Genomic DNA, 18,151 nt, shown 5'->3' with positions numbered 1-18,151 from the left:
TTTTGGTCTGCGAGCCCGGTCCCGTCCTCTCATCGTCATAAAAAACAAAAAAGAGAAACTCTCTCTCTGTTTTTTTTTTTGTTTTTTTTTAAAGATGCTCCTTTATTTATTCACTTTTTCATCTTTGATGTTACAGTAGCTGCAAAAGCTAGCTAAAAACAGACATTAACAATTCAACTCCATCCCTTCAAGTTTGGTTTGTCTGAATGGGGGGTGGGGGGGTAAAGATGATCCAACTCACTCACAGAGAGTTGAGGGATGTAGAATGAACAGAAAGCTTTTGGAAATGTTGTATAAGATGCAAATTTTGTGTAAAAAAACAACAACACACTGCAGTAATCACTCATTCTCATTTCAGTGGGGAAGTCAAAAATATATTACATGGGTGGGTGGGTGGGGGGGTGAGCTTGCATGGCATAACATAACTTTGTTGCACTAAATGTTTTAGCCAACATGCTGGAGGGGGCGGGGGGGTTTCTGGTACTGCTCAGCTCCACTAGGGGGTGCCAGAGAGCATGACAAAACCAAATCAATTAATGAGTAGATACATAAATAAAAACCAGTGACCGCTGCGGCCTCTGGTCTTTATTTTTGGAGTGTGTATGTGTGTGTGTTTGTGTGTATGTGTATGTGTGTGTGTGTGTGTGTGTGTGTGTGTGTGTGTGTGTGTGTGTGCTGGCTCGTGTTGTGAGGTCGCAGACTGAAACAGAGGGGCGTTTTTTTTTTTATACACTCACCATAGTCCCCACACTGTATGTGGCTGCAGGGCCAATCGTGTGGTGGTAGGGGTCTGCTGTTGCATAGACTCTGCCATAGCTGCACAACAGGGGGGGGGGGGGGGGGGGGGGGGGGGGGCACAGTGAGAGAGAGAGACAGAGAACACAGTCATTGATCTATCATTGACAAGGAGAGCAGAACATTTATGCATGCTTGTTTAATGCTCAAGCCCCCTCTAGTCAACTCTTTCAAGTCTCTAACACGATCAATTATTTCCCTCCTCGGCCTCCTGGGCTTCTACATTAAACAAGGTGGTTCAAAAAGGGGAGTTCAAAGGTGGGCGAATTATACTTGTCTTCTCATTGTCATCTTGATTGGCTGGATGGCATAAGTAATGAGCGCACGGTGAGAAAGGAGGACGCGGAGAGGGAACACGTTTGGTGCTGGAGGGCTCGGTCTCTCACCCTGTTCTTGTTTACCCGGGCTGCACACTGGGCTCACGCCCCCCTGTCTTTTCATTGTTGCTGGTTCGGAACTAATCCTTCCAATTTCTTTCAGAGACAGGACAAGATGTGTCTGCTTTATTTATTTATTTATTTACTCGACTTCACATATTCCTCTATTTACTTTGCTTCCCCCCCCCCCCCTCAATGCTTGCTTGCAAATGAGGGTCTGCACGGAGCAGATAAGGCGCAACCAGCCAAGGACTGAGGGCACCAAATCAACCAGGAATAAAAAAAATAAAAAAAAGAGGAGGAGACAGAGGGAAGAAATTCTCCTAAAGGAGGGCTACATAACATACATGCAGTTCGCATGAGCTACCATCGAGTTGTATAAAATCGAAAATGTGGCTCGGCCCATTTAAGTCCGGCTCAGCCAAGGTCAGTGAGCAGGACGTGAAATGGGGAAAGGGCTGCCTCGGCTCCTTCGGGGGGGGGGGAGGTCAGTGCCGTTGAGATGGTCGGGGGGGGGGGGGGGGGGGGGAGAGTCTCCGTGGTCCTCTTATCTTCTGTGAGCACCGAACCCCACAGGCCCTCGAAGGCTAATATATCTACAGAATGACTCTCGACAGAGTGGCACCGCTGACGAGCGGCAGGTCAAACCACCCTGTGCAATGTCACAGAGCCTCCACAGAGCCGATTGGACGTCGGCAGGGACTCTCCACAAATGTGACTGGCCCCCTGTGGTGACCAATTCAGTGTGAAACTACAGTGGTGAGCTAATCTACCAGCTACTTCAATGATGCTCCGGTGCGCTGCCAGAGGAATGTAGCGAGCTAAGCTAAAGCGAGTAGCGTACTACATCATCAAACATTTATATTCTGTTGTTGCTTCACATCAAACCAACCTCATCCAAGTCATTTCAGTAAATTAGGGATTTCCTTTACGTATCTCGGGGTCAAACAAACACTCTGATGGATGAGCACACTTGTTTTTTTCTCGTACCATCTCATGGTCAAGTCAGAAAATGCTAATGCAAATGTTAACAGGCATGTGTTACATTGACTTTTTACCCGTTTCCTCTCTCATGTGTTCTGTATTTATTTGCTTAATTTTGACTTCTGCAGCCCTCCAACCTCTCAATGCTTCACTGTATTTATTTCCCGCCAGCAAACATTTAAACCACCAGACTATTTAGCTCGTCAAACGACTAGCTGTGATTAGCACGCTGTACTGAACTGTTAGCTAGCTTAGTTGCTTGTTCGGTTGGACTAACCAACTCGGGAATCACCTGAAGGTGTCTTCCTCTTCATCACGTATGTTTCCCTGCGGTATAGACTTTTGTAGACAGCAGCTAAAGTATTGGAAAGTGATGTCACTATTCAACAGAGGTCTGTCGCTAACTTTGTAGACGTCCGTATATGTTGGTGGCGGCGGTGACTCTACCACCTGGCTGCAGAGGAATGTAGCTCAAATTGGTAACGTTGCTACTTTACTTTTCCAACATGTCCAGCTCTACACAGTCCTCTTTTAATGCGTCAGACTCTCGGATATATGAACTCTTGTTTAGTTACTTTAAGGGCTTTGGAAATGCAGCCTGTGAGCAACGAAGGCTTTTCAGATCATAAATGTTTCATATTTTTTGCAGCGGTTTCACACGCCTTTCACAAGCCCGCTGACCTCATTTTATGATTGGCTGACGGCTCCGCGGTTAAGTCTGATAAGGTATTGCTGAGACAATACAGACAAAACCCCCCCTATTGATCCAACGGGCGTGACCGCTTTATTCAAAAAGGGAAACAAACAGACAAAGCAAAAACAAACAACTTGGGGGCGAATTACATTAAATCTCAGGGAAAAGTATAGGCAAGAGAAACAGGAATTAAATCACTCGGGGGGAGAGAGAGAGAGAGAGAGAGAGAGAGAGAGAGAGAGAAAGAGAGAGAGAAAAAAAAGCTGCTGTCCAATTTCTGCTCTCGCCGAGCACGGCTGCTCATAATTCGAGCCGCGGCGAGGCCTGATAAATCTTACATTATCGATATGATCTTCAGGCTCTCAGGCAGGGTGTACGTTATCACAAGTGACATGCTCAATCCTTCCCAGATTAGATTCCCAAACCAGCCCACATCCCCGGCTGACAACGGCTTTCAGGGGCCCCGAATGAATCAGCGCCGCCTCCTCAAACGTAGCACACCTGAACCAGAGTGACATCACTCAGAAGTGATAGAGTCCCTGCCGGTCCATCTCTCCCTCTCCCCTTACCTCCCCTCGCTCAGAACCTGAGGCCATTCATAAATACCGCAGTGATATACCCACTCTCCCATCACAAGCAGAGAGTCACGACATATATCATCGCTTTTCTCATCCAGTCCAACAAGGTTAGTCCTTTTTTTTTTTTTTGTTATGTATTTTAGCTCCGAGCTAAAAAAGAATATGGCGGGTTTGCCTAATAGATAAGATAACTGTAGAGGAAGAAAAAAAACCCTTGAAACCTTTTTGAAAGTAGAGAAATCTTAATGTGGCAGCCCCACATTCATCATATACAAGAACAGTCTCCAGTAACCGTTGGCAAAGACTCGTTTTGTAACGTGTTCTGACTACTCCTCGTCCTTCAGTCCTCTTCATCTATTAATCTCTCACTCTGTTATTTTCTCTACTTGACAGCCTGCAGGATGAACTTGTTCCTTTTGGTTGATGTTCATATTAATTCATATGATTGTTTGTGATTCACTCAACTCGTTTTTTTTGTCAGAATTACTTTCTGTTTTTTTTTCCGCTCATACTGCCAAACGAAAGTTTTGCAAATGGATGGAACTCGTGCTAAAAGAGCAGCTTAAGAAAGAAGCTCTCGCTCGTTATATTTTTTCATTTCTATGAAACTTCTTTTGATCTGTGCATGAACACTTAATGTGACATCATAATGTTTATAATTGATGGAAATATGGGGGAAAAAAACACCCCAAAAAAGAAATACCATAAAACTTCTATTAGTAAGTGAGCTAGGCGTCAATATGAGACGCCCCTTTAATTATTTTCAAACTAAACTTGTGCACAGTTAAAATGGGAAAGACTATGACATTTCAAATTTTCACCAGAAAGAATATGAACCTGTGTACAAAATTCGGATAACCAATAAACACATTCAATAAATGTCGATAAAGACGTTGACTTATTTATTTATTTCTTTTATTTCTTTTTTTGCATGCCTATTCATTTTTTACTTTATGTTTTATGTCTTTTAACTTGATTCTGTATTTCACATGTAGTTTTCTCGTGTGAGCTGTTACGTATTTTATTTATTCTTCTGTACAGCACTTTGGTCAACTGTGGTTGTTTTAAAGTGCTTAACAAATAAAGTCGGATTGGATTGGATTGGAATAAATTATTAGTTTGATCTTCTTTCCACAAGTCTTTAAATCATTGAAGAGCACGTTGAGAGTAATTTAACTTTCTTGAGAGAAACGCTGGTTTAAAAAAAAAAAAAAAAAAAAAAGATCCAATGTGAAATGAGAAGGACTCTCACCTGTCACTGTAAGCAGCGGTGGTGGTGGGCTGGGCAAATCTGTATGCTGCATAGCCGCCCTGTAAAAATAGCAGAGTGTTAATCAATGATGAAGCTCAACCTGCTCAGAGAAAGGTTAGATCTGAGAGATGCAGAGAAACAACAATGCACACACAGAGCTTTAAATTGCCTTAATAGTTAAATGTTACTGCACAGTATGTTGATCACCAGCCCACTTTACCCAAACTGCAGGACCCCTTTCAGACACCAGAGGGTGCTGTTTGATCTATGGTGTTTGAGGCGAGCGGGGGAATGAGTGATGTTCTGAGAGGCTCGTCCAAAGTAGCAGCAACAGCAAGAACAGAGGCCATGTGAGCCAACTCCCCGAATTCAACCCATTTTTAGATTGAGGAGGTTCTGCTGCTTCATTATTGAAGAGACCCTTTTTTTTCCCTTTTATACGACCCCCCTGGCTCACAAATGAAGTAAGAAGGGGGGGAAGACGGTCGGACCATTGGGGAGTCAGGACCGCTGTATTCATTTGCCAGAGTGGGGAAGGAATTAAAGACCTCATTCTGGAGTGCTGCTATTACTCTCTTTGAAAAATGAAGCCGTTCTCCCACTGTTTTTTCTATTAGTGCCAGCGGAGTGTGTGCCCATCTGAGTCCATACGTTGGATAGGTGGCTTTTAATAATGCATGTTTTCATTCATTTTTAAACTCAGGGGAGGGGAGGGGGGGGGGGGGGGGTGACGTCCAATGGAGAGGTAACTGTGCGACGGTCTCGGCTGTGGCTGCACATGAAATCAGGTCAGGGGGCCACAGCGATTGAATTTCCCCACAAGGTTTTTTCCATGGAGACAGGAAGTCAGGCGGATGACTTCCTGCGGGACAGCCATGCCTTGGGACTGCGCTGATTACAGCAACAGCCTGAACAAACACGTGAACCAATAAATCACTCTCCCACATTGTCAGATCCTGCACACAAACAGCGCAGCACATTTGTTATTTTGTCGCGAGTGAGTGTGTGTTTGTGCCTTCATGTATGTGCGTCTCTATCCAGGGGTTGCATGCATATGTATAAGCACATGCAATGTATGGCGAGTATATTTATAGGTGTATGCATCCTTTTTCTGCTAATGATTCAGGAGGTGATCTATTTCCAAAAGGAATGCCTCGACATATCAGCTGGCTGGATTTGACAGTCAGCCAGTGTCCACAGAATGATTGTGGAGGACACTGAGGGCCAAGGGGACGCTTCCTTCTTGGTCACCCGAGGCCTTCACCCACCTCTCAGCCAGTCTGAAGCAGTGCAGTGTCCAGTGCCAGAACTAATGGCAGTAAAGCGCCATGGGGCTGGCATGACATGTTGAATGATGGGCCGACCTGGCCGGGCTTTGGTCAGGGGACATAGGGGGGGTAGAAGGACTTAGCTGGAGGTGGAGCTGAATGAGCATGAGAGACAAACAGTATCACTCAGAGCACGGCCGGGGTCTCGTCTTCGGCGGCTGGATGTCGTTACAATAAAAAAACCCGGTGAAATACAGTCCTATCATGTGGGCTGGTGTGTAAAGTCGTATATCACTGGGGTTCAGCGTTTCATTCCCCAGACAGTGGTCGTCACCCAGGCTGAAAGTGAAAGGCAACTGTCATCTCGCTATCTATGCAGAGGAAAAAAAAAAAGCTGCAGAATCAAAAGGGGCAAATTACATCGTCCCACAAATGTTTGGACTATCATGTCAAAGTGGGGGCAGCGCGTGGTAATTTCAGCATTATCTCCACGGCGTCTGTGCTTTCTCTTTGTCAAGGGCGACGTGCGGCAAGGGCCAGACCCCTGATCTGACCCCCGCCTGCACGGACAGCTCCAGAGGGGATCGGCTAAATCCCTTTATCAGCTGCCGCTCCTCTTATCTCCCGCACGGTGATGGCTGGGAGGAGCCGGCGCCACTCAGGGCCTGCGCAGACCCCCTTGGGGGCAAGAAGGGATATCCCAACCAAAAACCCCTCTGAGTGTACACAAATACAAAAACATGAGAGAGGAGGAAAGGAGGTATTAAGAAAAATGGGGGATGAGGGGAGGGCTGTAGAAGACAAGCCACCTCAAAAAACCCCAGACTCATCTAAAGTAAGAAATGACCTAACTTGACATCGGGACACTGAGCCTGGGTTTGCCTCTATGCCAAAGTCTGAGATCATAGGAAGAGAGGGGAGAGAGAGAGAGAGGGAGAAGGGAGGAGCTGAGGGGGTTTTAAATTTTGTTGTTGGGTTTCTTGGCACAGTAGACAGAGGCCTAATCGACGCCGGCTTGGCAGCGATGCTTGGAGAACGCCGGGGGCTAAGGAGATCACGTTTTTGTCTCCAGGGCTGAGGCTTTTTTGTCTGCTTTACTTCTGTTTCATCTAAGCAGGCGCGAGGAAAAAGCCAACTGTACTTACATAGATCTCTGCACCGTAGAAGCCATCTTGGTACACCACCCTGTGAAATTAGAGAACAGGAAAGGAGCATTAGTTGATTCAGGGCATACATGCTGCCCAACCCCCCCCCCCCCGCTGAATCCCAGCCCTCTCTGGTTGGTTCTTCCTATTGGAAGTGGGTCTGTGGGGGTCAGCTCTTAGCAGCGTTAGCGTACTGTAGCACAAATAATGAATGACACATTGAAAGGGAAAAGTGCAACCGCTTCACATCCGCGTCCAATTTTCTGCTCCGGTAAAAAATGTTTGTCTTTTCCAGTTGCTGCAGTGTTGTCAAGAGGGCCGGTGTTTGCTGGTTGACGGGGGAGGAGGGGCACAAAAAGAAGGAGCTGCGTTCTATGTCCCCGCTATATAAATCAACCAGCTGCCATTGGAAGCAGAGGGCCCCGGAGTGGGGAGGGAGGGGAGGGTGGAAAGGGGAAGTGGGGATTTTCTAGTCCGAGCTTCAGCAGCGAGTCTCCCTTCTGCAGTAAGACGGATCCTGATCTAATCACAGATAGACAGCTACACTGGGCCCCTAGCCGGCCTCCGTCAAGACCTCTCCCACGGCCACACAGACCACTGCTGATAAGAGACGAGTGTGAGGCAGGGTTTGCACAAAGCCAGGAGATCAGCATAGGCCCTGGTCACAGTCCAGTGAGATCTGCCCCAGTAATACGCTATCTGGGCTCTGTGCAGCGCTCCCTGTGGCTTTGTTAGTTCCTCCTTTGTCAATAGACAACGTATAAATAAGGACGGGCAGAGTGGGGGCATGTACATACCTAGATACAAACACTGATTTTACTCCCCCAAGACGTCTCATGGAAGTATAAAGAGTAAATGGAGCGCACCACCTTAAAACCCCAATGGTATTCTTTGGACAGATCTGAGTTTTATCCTATTTTGACAAACCAAAATGTATAATGTGAAGTCTAATCCTGTATGATACAAGCAAAACAAGGCATGCAATACACACAGATATACACTTCTACAACCATAAGAATCACCTCTTATAATAACATATTTTCAACACATCGACATATGTACATATTTGTGCTGACAAACACATCAAAGTCATGGTTGAGGATGTGGAACAGTTGCAGTTTGGTTTAGTTTGGGCACCAGAAAGACTTGGTTGAGTTTAGACAAAAGTTTTTTTTTGTTGCGTTAGCATGCTAATGCTATAGCGATCTTTATTATGCTCGTATCTTCACACTGCATGTAAATTTACCTGAAATGAGCGTGATCTAGAAACACAGTTAAGCAGTGAGTACAGTATGTTATTCTTCTTTTCTCTAGTCCCTCAATTAAACAACTTTTATACACGAGGGGAGGAGTCAGCCGGCCGTCCCGGCGATGTAAACAAAGTGAAGATAGGACTCTGAAAACTCTGAAAACATCACAGACAGTGGGACTCGGGTGTTACACCCATTGTAGACAGTCATGACTCACAGAGTTATTTTCAGAGGAGATACTTGATTTATATTATATTTAAGTGTGAAAAATCACATATGAAGCCTTTAAAGAAAGATGTTTACAAAGTGCTTCGACAGACAAAGCATAGAAACAAGATTTTTCAATTGATAGGCATCTTACATCTGTTGATAAATATATGTGGTTATGTTACAGATGAGGCAAATGGGGCATTATGTTCTTAAAGGACAGAACCCATATGACTTTTAGTTTCCAACAAGATTTGGGATCTGATCTCCGGGTTTAAAGTCCTGTTTATTGGACCAACCAACCAATCTATTGCTCCCAACCCCTGCCCCAAATGGTCTTTATCTTTTTTTAATCTCTCTATACTAAAGTACTGAATACAGCCGCTTAACATTACAGCCTTATGACAAATGTAAACATGGATTGTAATCAGTGGTAGCACAGAAGAATGAAATAAAAAAAAAAAAAGTCTTGAATAGTCTGAAGTGCTCATTTTTGTTTTCTAGATCGAGGCTGGAGATGTAATACTCACGCTCCGTAAGCTGGGATGGGTGGCGGCGGTGGAGCCGTGCGGAACGTGTTGTACACAGCCCGTCCCCGACCTCGCAAGTGGGCACCCCTATAGGCAACCGTAGCGCCTGTGGCAGGGTAGGGAAACCCTGTTACTATGGAAAAAGGAAAAGACAGAAGAAAAAGAGAAAGAGAAAATGACTTTCACAGAACATCCTCCACTTGGCATTGCTTACCTTATGACAGAATACATTACGAGAGAGACGCGTGGCACTGCTTTCCCTATGACAGAATGCATTACGGGGACGACAAGGAAACAATAGATTTAATCTTTTCTAGGTGCGCCTCATCGAGCACTCTCTCCCCTTTCCCAGCTCGCTGCTTTGTGCCGTACTCAGCAAGGATCCACATTTGCTGTACGCATCCTTCCCTGATGCCTGGCGAGGGGGCAGCCTTGGAGCAGAGGCAGGTAATGGATGCAATACCACTAGTTTCGCACCACGGCTTTCTGCATAGTTGAGACACAATGGGCTAGCGGTGAGGAGAACAGTGGGAGGGGGAGAGGTAGAGGGCGTTTCTAGGTGTTGAATTCAACGGGAGGTGAACGACCAGGACTAGACATCCAGATCTTTTGCCTGAGGTGAAATGGAGCAGATGGTGCTGGACAACCAAGGCCCCGGAACCCCCGGCATGACCCCTATCTGGAAAAACTATCTGGGACCATCTTTGGACAAGTCACACAGGTACGTGTGTCCTCTGCTGACGACTGTAAGTGAATCAGAGAGGAAGGGGCGGGGCGTGGGGGGAAAAGCATCGGGGTGTGTTCAAGGGGTCGGTGCGATGGTGCGACAAAGTGTCCGTGGTCACAGACTAGAAGACAGGCAATGTGATCTCCAGCTTTCTACTTAACCTTCAATCAGTCCAGTGCCTGTGTGTGACTATGCAACAAACACCGATCAAATTTTTTGCTTCCCCCTATTCCGGCGATTTAAATCCCCCCAGCATCCTGTTCCCTCGTCTCCTTTGCTCTCTTTCCCTCCCCCCCGATGCCTAGGCAATCACAACACACTCATCCACCATTATTCTTCATCCCCAGCGACGCCCCCCTCTCATCTCCATTCCCTTTGCCTTATTCTTCTTGATTCAACTCCATGACATATTTTGGGGGGGAATTCATCACAGGCCACTTCAGATCGTCCAATCAGAGATGACTCTGTGGAGCGGTGAAGCTTCTGTCTGGGTCTGGGTCTGGGTGAGTAACACTGGTTAATAACATGTGTCCAATGTGTTTCATATGAAGAGGCTCCCACAGAGGAGACGGCGCTGGCAGTCCCTCACAATCGCAGATAAGCTGGTCCGCAGTAAAGAACTATGGCGGCTCGTAAATAATCAGCGGTGTGTCGGTTTACGCCGGGGGGGGGGGGGGGGGGGGGGGGGGGGGGGGGTCTGGCGATACCGTGACATGTGCGGCGCGTCTTGCCCAGCCCTGCAGGTAGACGTGGCCAGTGAGCACCCTAATGAACGATGCACACCCTATAGCCCTGCTGCTTCAATAAAAGCTGACAGGGAGACAGATTAGTGGTGCTTTTGAAAACACAGAGAGCCAGGTTTAATGTCTTCTGCCATTAACATCACGCTCCATTAGTGGGTTCCGCGCACACATATTCAAACTCTGCGACTCATTTGGCCAGGTAACGCCTACATCTACCCCACCACCACCACTACCACCACCAAGGTGCGTACCACTTTGTTTGCTGCCGACATACCAATAGACTGCCTGGACTTGCCTTGTGCCCTCTTTCCCCCCAATTGATTTATAATGCTGACCTTGACATTTAAATGAGTCTCTTTTTTTTTGGAGCACTGGACATCTGAGCACGGTTGCTAAAGGGCAAAAAACAATCCTCTTTGATAGTTTCCTTGGTGTGCTTTTTTCCCTCCTCCTTTTTAACAAATCACTGCTGTTTCCTGGCCCTAGAGAGTCCAATTGCCTGGTTTTTTTTTTTTTAGGAAATTTGTATGCAATATGCATGCGGTGATGTATGTGAATGTAAACTTATAATGAGTTGGCGATAGGCTACACTGCTTCAATAATAACCCATAAATCAAAGGCACTGTCACACCTTGGTAAGCATGTGAAAAGCAACAACAGCCGCGTTGTACGAGAGCACAAACCTGGTCTAGCCTCCAAAGTCAAACACCTTTTTTTTTCCGCGAGGTGGGTGCCGAGGAGAAAAATATGAGTTATGCGCTGGAGGGCGATGGGGTCACGCTGCACCTCATATGTCATATGTGTCAACTTGAGAGAAGCTCAATACCTGCGGAGCCAGTTGGACCCGAGGTAATCCAGCTCTGTGCCAATGATGGGGTCATAACCGGCTCCCATAAAGAAAGATCTGATTTTCCACAAGGTTGATCTCTCTAATACTTCCCGCTCAAATACATCGGCCAATGAGCACTTAATCCATGCACTGGGGACCGAAAACAGCTTAATCTAATCAAGAGTCTGGACCCTAATTATCCCCCTAACGTACACTCCAACAATGAAAGGCTCCGTCTACATGTATTAAGACGGCAATTAGCCTTTTCTTTTCTGTCATTTAAACAGCTTTTTTCGCTTTTTTCATGTCAAGTCCTCAATGAAACGAAACGGCACCAAATAATATGAACTGGTGAGTGAAAGGACTCTTCCCCCTGCTTACTCTTGAAATAGCTGCAGAGGAGAGCCTCTGTCTGTTTGCCCGGGGGGGGGGGGGGGGTACCATATGAAGGGATTTCTAAATGGCAGCTGTCCATGGTGCTGAAAACATCCAACAATGAGGAAATGCCAGAGAAGTTTGCCAATTATTGTAAAAAAAACAAACAAAACAGTGCAGAATGGGGCCCACTCAGATCTGCCTTAGTATTCTTAACTTATTTTATCCCTCCTATGGAAGCAAAAAATAGATATATGTACTCATGGATACCCTTAATCGACACTAGGATACCCACAGAAGCATGCTAACATGTATGTTAAATCATTCTATTGTTATTTAACTATTGCTTTATTACCCTTTTTATATAGAGATGAACTGTTGTGGCAAGTGACTTCATTCATTTATGTTTAAAATCATTTTATTTGGATGTTAATTTATTTTTCAATTGAAGAAAAAACATGTTTTAAAGCTTGAATACTTCCGTTTTTCAGTTTTAATGTTTACATAACATTCACAATAATATAGCTAAGCTTGCACATTTTCTAAGGGTTTTTTACATTATCTTTTTATTTGATAGGGTCAGATACAATATACATAGGCAAACTGAAAACAGCAAAGTATCATGGTGTTTATAGTGGATGCTAATTTGCAAAACCGTCCCTAAAAGGGCTTTTGTGAAAAGGATAAGATGCATTTTGAGATACTAAAAGGAATGATATTACAATAGATAAAAATGCCAATGTAGGCATGAGAGGACACTTCAGATTATGGAGTTTTAAGGGGTTAAAAACAATGAATTATCAGGAATTTAGACTTCATTTAAACCCTTTCATGAGCTTTAGTGAGATAACCTCTCTTTGTAAACATTGACTACAGACTGTACACAAGGGTGCATGTGTTGCTAAGCAAATAAATGGACCAAAACAAAGACATCAGATAGTTGTTGTATATGGCTGGACCCAGTTGAGGACAGATTCTGGGGTTTGCTTACAAAAGTTTTTCTGTAAACAGATCAGCCCGCAGGAAAAAGAAGAACAAAGATGAGCACTGAAACTGGACGCCTTCCAGCTCTGTCTCACACACACACCATGATTTGTGCCATTGCCATGTTTTATTGCCAATCCTTCCATTTGACTGGGAACCCAATCACCTTGCTCCTCTTTCCCTACAACCACCGACCCCCCTCCCGCCCCCAACGAGGCTCTCGGGGAGGTTTGGGTGTTAGGTGGCAGCAGAGGACATGGCGCCACCTGCCTGTACCCCTACCATCAAACCCCCCCCTTCTCCCACATCCCCCCCCTTCCTCCATCGGTAGGAGGAGCCAATCTACCCGGGAAGAGGTTAAGAGCGGGGAGCCGGCATGAGGCGCTCATCCGTCATTCTCCTGAATGGGTTTTGAGGACAATAAACCTGTAGCGCCAGGACGAATGGAGACGAAGTGTGCTGTCACCGAGCCAGGATTTATGGCTCCCAATTTCACTGATCTCCCGCACAGAAATGAGGACTGATAAACAGTGATTAATCGCCTTTATATCCCATTTTACTCCCACCAAAAGTATATTAACTGTAGCCATAATGATTTTGGAATACATCCTGAATCGACGGAACTCGTCTTTTTGTGTTTTCTTTTCTTGGAGATGGGAGGAACATCCTAATGAAAGGCATGTTCTGTGTGTTTTTTTTTTTGTTTTATCCTAACAGATAACAGCTACCTTTTCCTGCTCATCAGGGCGGGTTTTTTTGTTTCAAAAATGTATCTCTTATTTATGTTTCCCGTCTTCCCAGCTGGCAAGCATATGTCGTCGTTTAGGCTTGGCAAACTCCAGTGCCATGTCAAGACGACTTGAAAAATTAGCAGCCAATAAATCACCCAACCCCTCCTGCTTCCCCTGCCTGGAGTGGTGGACCACACTCCCTCTGATTTATGAGATGATTTGGGAAGTGTGTGTGTGTGTGTGTGTTTGTGCTCGAGTGTGTGTATGTGTGTGTGTGTGTGTGTGTCTGTGAGCATGGAATGGAGAAAGTGCACATGAGAAAAGGGGGACTTGTGTATGTGTCTGTGTTCTACATAGGGTTATCTATTTCTGTGTGCTGGAATGCTTTGGTCTGGGTGTAAGAAACAGGGCAGAGGACAGCGTTGAGTGTGCATATAGGTCAGTGGAATTAGCGCTTAGATTTTAAGAATTGTGTTCAAAACATTGTGATATTAACTCGTGGGTAAAAACTTTACCAACTCAAGTTGTTGCAAATTAAATGTGTAACATTTTTAACGTTAGGACAAATCAAAGTACGTCCACTGAAAGTGTTTGTTTTTGCCACTGACAGTAGTGTTGTGTTACTCAAAATGGGTCTTGGTGTCAAGACCACTTTTTGAATGTCTCAGTCTTGTCTTGGATTCCAACACATTTTTACTCGGTCTTGTCTCGGTATCAGACTGGGCGGACTCTGGATTTTGAATCAAGACCACCACTTAAAGGTTATTTTTCTACGTCATAACTGTGACTACAAGGAAAACGCCCCTTTCTAAAAGAACAAATAATCTTCCCGGTCTTATGGTCTAAGTGAGTGACACGCCCCCTGCACACAAGTTGATCAATGTTTTCATCTATACTCTTGGTCTTGTCTCGGTCTCTCCCTGCCTTGGTCTGGGTCTCGAGCCCTAAATGTCTCGGTCTCAGAGCACTCCGGTCTCCGATACGTCTTGGTCTTGGTTGGTGTGGTCTTGACTACAACACAGACTGACAGTCTCAGATTGTTTTTCTAACAGACGGAGAACAACAAGATCTCTACACAGAGACCTTTTTTAAACAGTAAGATACTTTTTAAAAATCAGAAACGGATGTTTATTTGCCCTCTTTAAACTACCAGACTGGATGGACAGAACACTAGTTATGCCATGCTCAGTTAGTCGGTTTTGTGTTAGGACGGAGTTATCTCTTAAGTCACATGACAATACAAAACTTTAGCAGTCAAGGCGGCAAAAGTCAAGCCAACATTGTGATGAAGTACAACGACTGTTTTTGTCAATGGAGTCTGTTGGCTTGTAGAGAAGGAAGAAAAAACAAGCCAAGGTTCAATTCCACTTTGTCGTCCAGATGTTTGATTTAGTGAAAACTCCACCTGACCATGGCAACACATATATAAATATAAGCACAAGGGATGTGTGTGTGTGTGTTCGTCCGTGTGCATAATTATCAGGGGAAAGATGTCGAAACCCAATGGAGTGCTTGGGGGGAGGAGGAGGAGGAGGAGGGGGAGGTGGGAGGAAAGGGAAGGGAAGGGAAAGGAGGAGGCATGGAGCGGGTGAGGGGTTGGGGATGAAATAAAAATGATAGATGACTGCTTTCTGTCATGGACAGTTATTTAGAGGTTCGCCGTAAAGCTGTCCGGGGAATGAACAGATTTTAGTCTAATGAGCAGAAAGGAAAGCCGTTAAAGTGGCGCGATGTGCTCAGCACTTCTTCCAAATGAAATAGTACCATTTCCCCCTCATTAAAATGCAAAGGGTTCATATAACATACAGCAATAAAGCTGGCATGTCAGAGGCAGAGAGAGAGAGTGAGAGAGAGATAGGGAAAACCCCACTGAGCTCATCTCGTTCCTCCATTACTGAGAACCAAAAAAAGGAATAGCGGCCTTCGACAGGGTAGGTGCCAACAATATCGCTCACTCAATCTCCCTTATTCGGTTAGCTCTGTAAAAGTCAATCTGGCGCACTTGGCAAATCCATCCACAGCAGCAGCCTCCACAATCTGATAAGAGTTGCAGGGGCGCTTGCTCTTGAAATCTATTTTTTTTTTTAGCTTTTACAGTTGCACACGGCGCAAACAATGGCTCAGGCTCCCTCAGCCACTCAGAGAGAGCTTGGATCATCCACTGCTTATCTGGGGCCCGCTCTCAGATTCACTTTGATTCGAGGGGGGGGGGGATTTCATGTTCAGTAGGTGCAGGATGAGCCCGATTGTAGAATTTTCAGGGGGTCAGATTGGGATTGGCTGCGGCTGATAGTGGCCTCAGGTACAGAGCGGTACATGTTGGTGAAAGGCAGAGAGAGAGAGAGAGAGAGAGAGAGAAAAAGAGCCTGTAAACTCTGGCTGCAGAGGGCTGCGGGTCTCTTACCGGCATACAGTTCAGGACCATAGACAGCTCCTACCACTGGATTCAGCTTCCAGCCTGGTAAGCAAAAAAATCAAAGCAAACAGAGAACAATTGGACTTGTATGAAAATATATTCTCACATTTTAGGCATGCTTACACTTTATATATAAGAAGTGGGCAACTCTGAAATCACCTATTGGTTTTGCTGCCTACTTCATGAAACCTGATGTTTGGATTTTTTTCATTTTAATCTTGTTTTTTTGGGAAGTAGAATTGGAAATACTTTGGAGGAAGGAATAAGGAAAATGCTCATTACTGTAAATCTACACAATGAACCTCATGTTGTGTTTAAGAACACTTCAGTCATTAGGAAAATGTTCTCTGATTGAATAAAACAGTAAGGAGATAAATAAGAAGTACACATATTTTCTTGTAGACGTTCATACAATCAGACTAGTTTGTGCCGCCCGTGGAGTCGCCCCCCTTTTGACCATTTCAACTCAGGTTTCAGGCACTTCACTCCACTTTGTAATCCACAGATTGCGTCCACATCTTATAGTTTAAACAGTCGTTGGTTTTATGTTTCTGTATCTCACCGTTCGTGTAAGGGTTGGCCACCTTTTTGTTTGTCATCACCCGTGCTGTTGCATTGTTCACCTGCAATAAAAAACACACTTCTTAGTATCACTTAGCCAATCAATTAAAACACTCCAGACAGTCAAGGATGGAAGAGGAGCAGGCAGCAAACCAAGACAAAATAAGGACACATTTATAATATAATAACTACATTAAAAAATGATTATGTTAAATGTTTGTGGCAGCAGAATTTCGGGGGCCACCTTTTCATGAATTAATTCATCATTCTCAATTTTCTTGCAGATTACTAAATTACTGGAAAGAGGAGGAAGAGCATGCACCAATTACCCAGAGCTATGGATAAAAAAGAAAAAAAGAAAAAGAGAACATCCTCCAAATTCAGTAATTGCTTGGATAAACAAATGGATTCCAAAAGAAAAACACAGACAGTGCTTTGATTTTCTTCTATTGACCCGATGAGAATGACTGAGTGGAGAGGGGTCCGCTTGTCGTAAACAAGAGCAGAATAAGAGCAGGCAACACTAAACGATGGTGACAACGGGGGGGATGCAGGTCTTCTCAGATTAGACGGGGAACCCGGAGGATGATGGCATGCATTCATTCTGCGTTGTCAGGTAATGATGGAAAACTGGTGTGTCCAGGTCGACATGTCTGTGCATCCCGCATTCTACTGAGAACAAGTTATATGCACCATTATGCATGCATGCATCCAGGGATGCAGATATCCACACACTTACAAACACACAGAGCAGCCGCATGCTAATGCATGGGGTTTCAAGTTTTATTTTTAAGGAGGCAGCAGGCAGGAAGTAGAGAAAGATGAGGGGGGAAGAAGAGGAAAAGTGAAAGCACCTCTATTTTGCGTCCCTCTACGATTGTACCGTTTAGTTTCTCCCGTGCACGATCGGCATCTGTGCTTGTTTCAAAAGTTACAAACCCAAAGCCCTGAGAGCACCACGTTAGCCACCGGTGGAGAAAAAAGGGAGAAGGAAGGGATGCACACATCCGAAGACATCCACACACACACACACACACGCACACGCGCACAAAGAAAAAGAAAAAAGGAGAGAAGGGAAAGTAGAGGTGAGAAGACAGGACTAGGTGTGCAGCAGCAGCAGCAGAGTCGAGTTGTAAGCAGCCAGATTAATTAGAGGCAGTTAGTGAGGCGTCAGGAAACAGCAAACAGAGAGATCCAAAGGAAGGAGAGAGGATAACGGTGACATGACCTCGCACAACAACACCCAACAAACCTGCCTGCTTTACCCAATTAAACAGCACAGCACCGGTGCCACGGGTTGAATGTGAGGGAGGCAGCAGATGCAAAACACTGTTAGCTGCCATAATAGTTGTATAATTATCTACACAACTTCAGCAGCTTGGCCGCTCAAACAAACCCCCTCCACCCCCCCCCTCGCCTCATCCGTCTCCATTTGAAAACACGGACAACCAGGAGAGGGAGAGTCCTAGGCAAGGGAGACTCGATCTCTGACTATTTCTAATCCACTGCTCTAATAAGTAGGACATTTTTATGGAGGCAAAAAATTACAGCGGCCCATTGATGCGAAAAAAAGTGAATGGTGTCACCGCAAAATACCATCCTGTTGTAATGAAGAAGAGCGAGGATATTGCCTTTAAAACCCCCCTGACCAAAATATACGCAACGTCTAATTTCCATCCCCCCCTCAGCTCTCTGTCTCCCTCGC

At 45.2% G+C, this 18,151-nt stretch overlaps 2 protein-coding genes across 10 annotated transcripts in view; one reads left to right on the top strand and one right to left on the bottom strand.

Moving 5' to 3' along the window:
* The window catches only part of LOC132953909 (RNA binding protein fox-1 homolog 3-like), a 284,754-nt gene that overhangs the window by 14,155 nt on the left and 252,448 nt on the right, over positions 1-18,151 (bottom strand). For 6 of the 9 annotated variants that reach the window (XM_061026267.1, XM_061026271.1, XM_061026270.1 and 3 more), the window contains 7 exons: positions 17,301-17,393; positions 16,448-16,508; positions 15,874-15,927; positions 9,081-9,213; positions 7,094-7,133; positions 4,681-4,739; positions 738-816 (listed from right to left, as the gene is read on the bottom strand). In XM_061026267.1, coding sequence (XP_060882250.1) covers positions 738-816; positions 4,681-4,739; positions 7,094-7,133; positions 9,081-9,213; positions 15,874-15,927; positions 16,448-16,508; positions 17,301-17,393 — 519 coding nt within the window. The remainder of the gene's footprint in view (positions 1-737; positions 817-4,680; positions 4,740-7,093; positions 7,134-9,080; positions 9,214-15,873; positions 15,928-16,447; positions 16,509-17,300; positions 17,394-18,151) is intronic. The other 3 variants (XM_061026273.1, XM_061026275.1, XM_061026269.1) reach the window with 2 other exon arrangements.
* The window catches only part of LOC132953912 (uncharacterized), a 186,885-nt gene that overhangs the window by 158,463 nt on the left and 10,271 nt on the right, over positions 1-18,151 (top strand). The gene's annotated exons all lie outside the window — the stretch shown is intronic.

The sequence above is a fragment of the Labrus mixtus genome, chromosome 20 (genome assembly GCF_963584025.1).
Source record: "Labrus mixtus chromosome 20, fLabMix1.1, whole genome shotgun sequence".
Taxonomy (NCBI): Eukaryota; Metazoa; Chordata; class Actinopteri; order Labriformes; family Labridae; genus Labrus; species Labrus mixtus.
Note: the sequence above shows the minus strand (reverse complement) of the source record. Positions and strands in the feature narration are given on the sequence as shown.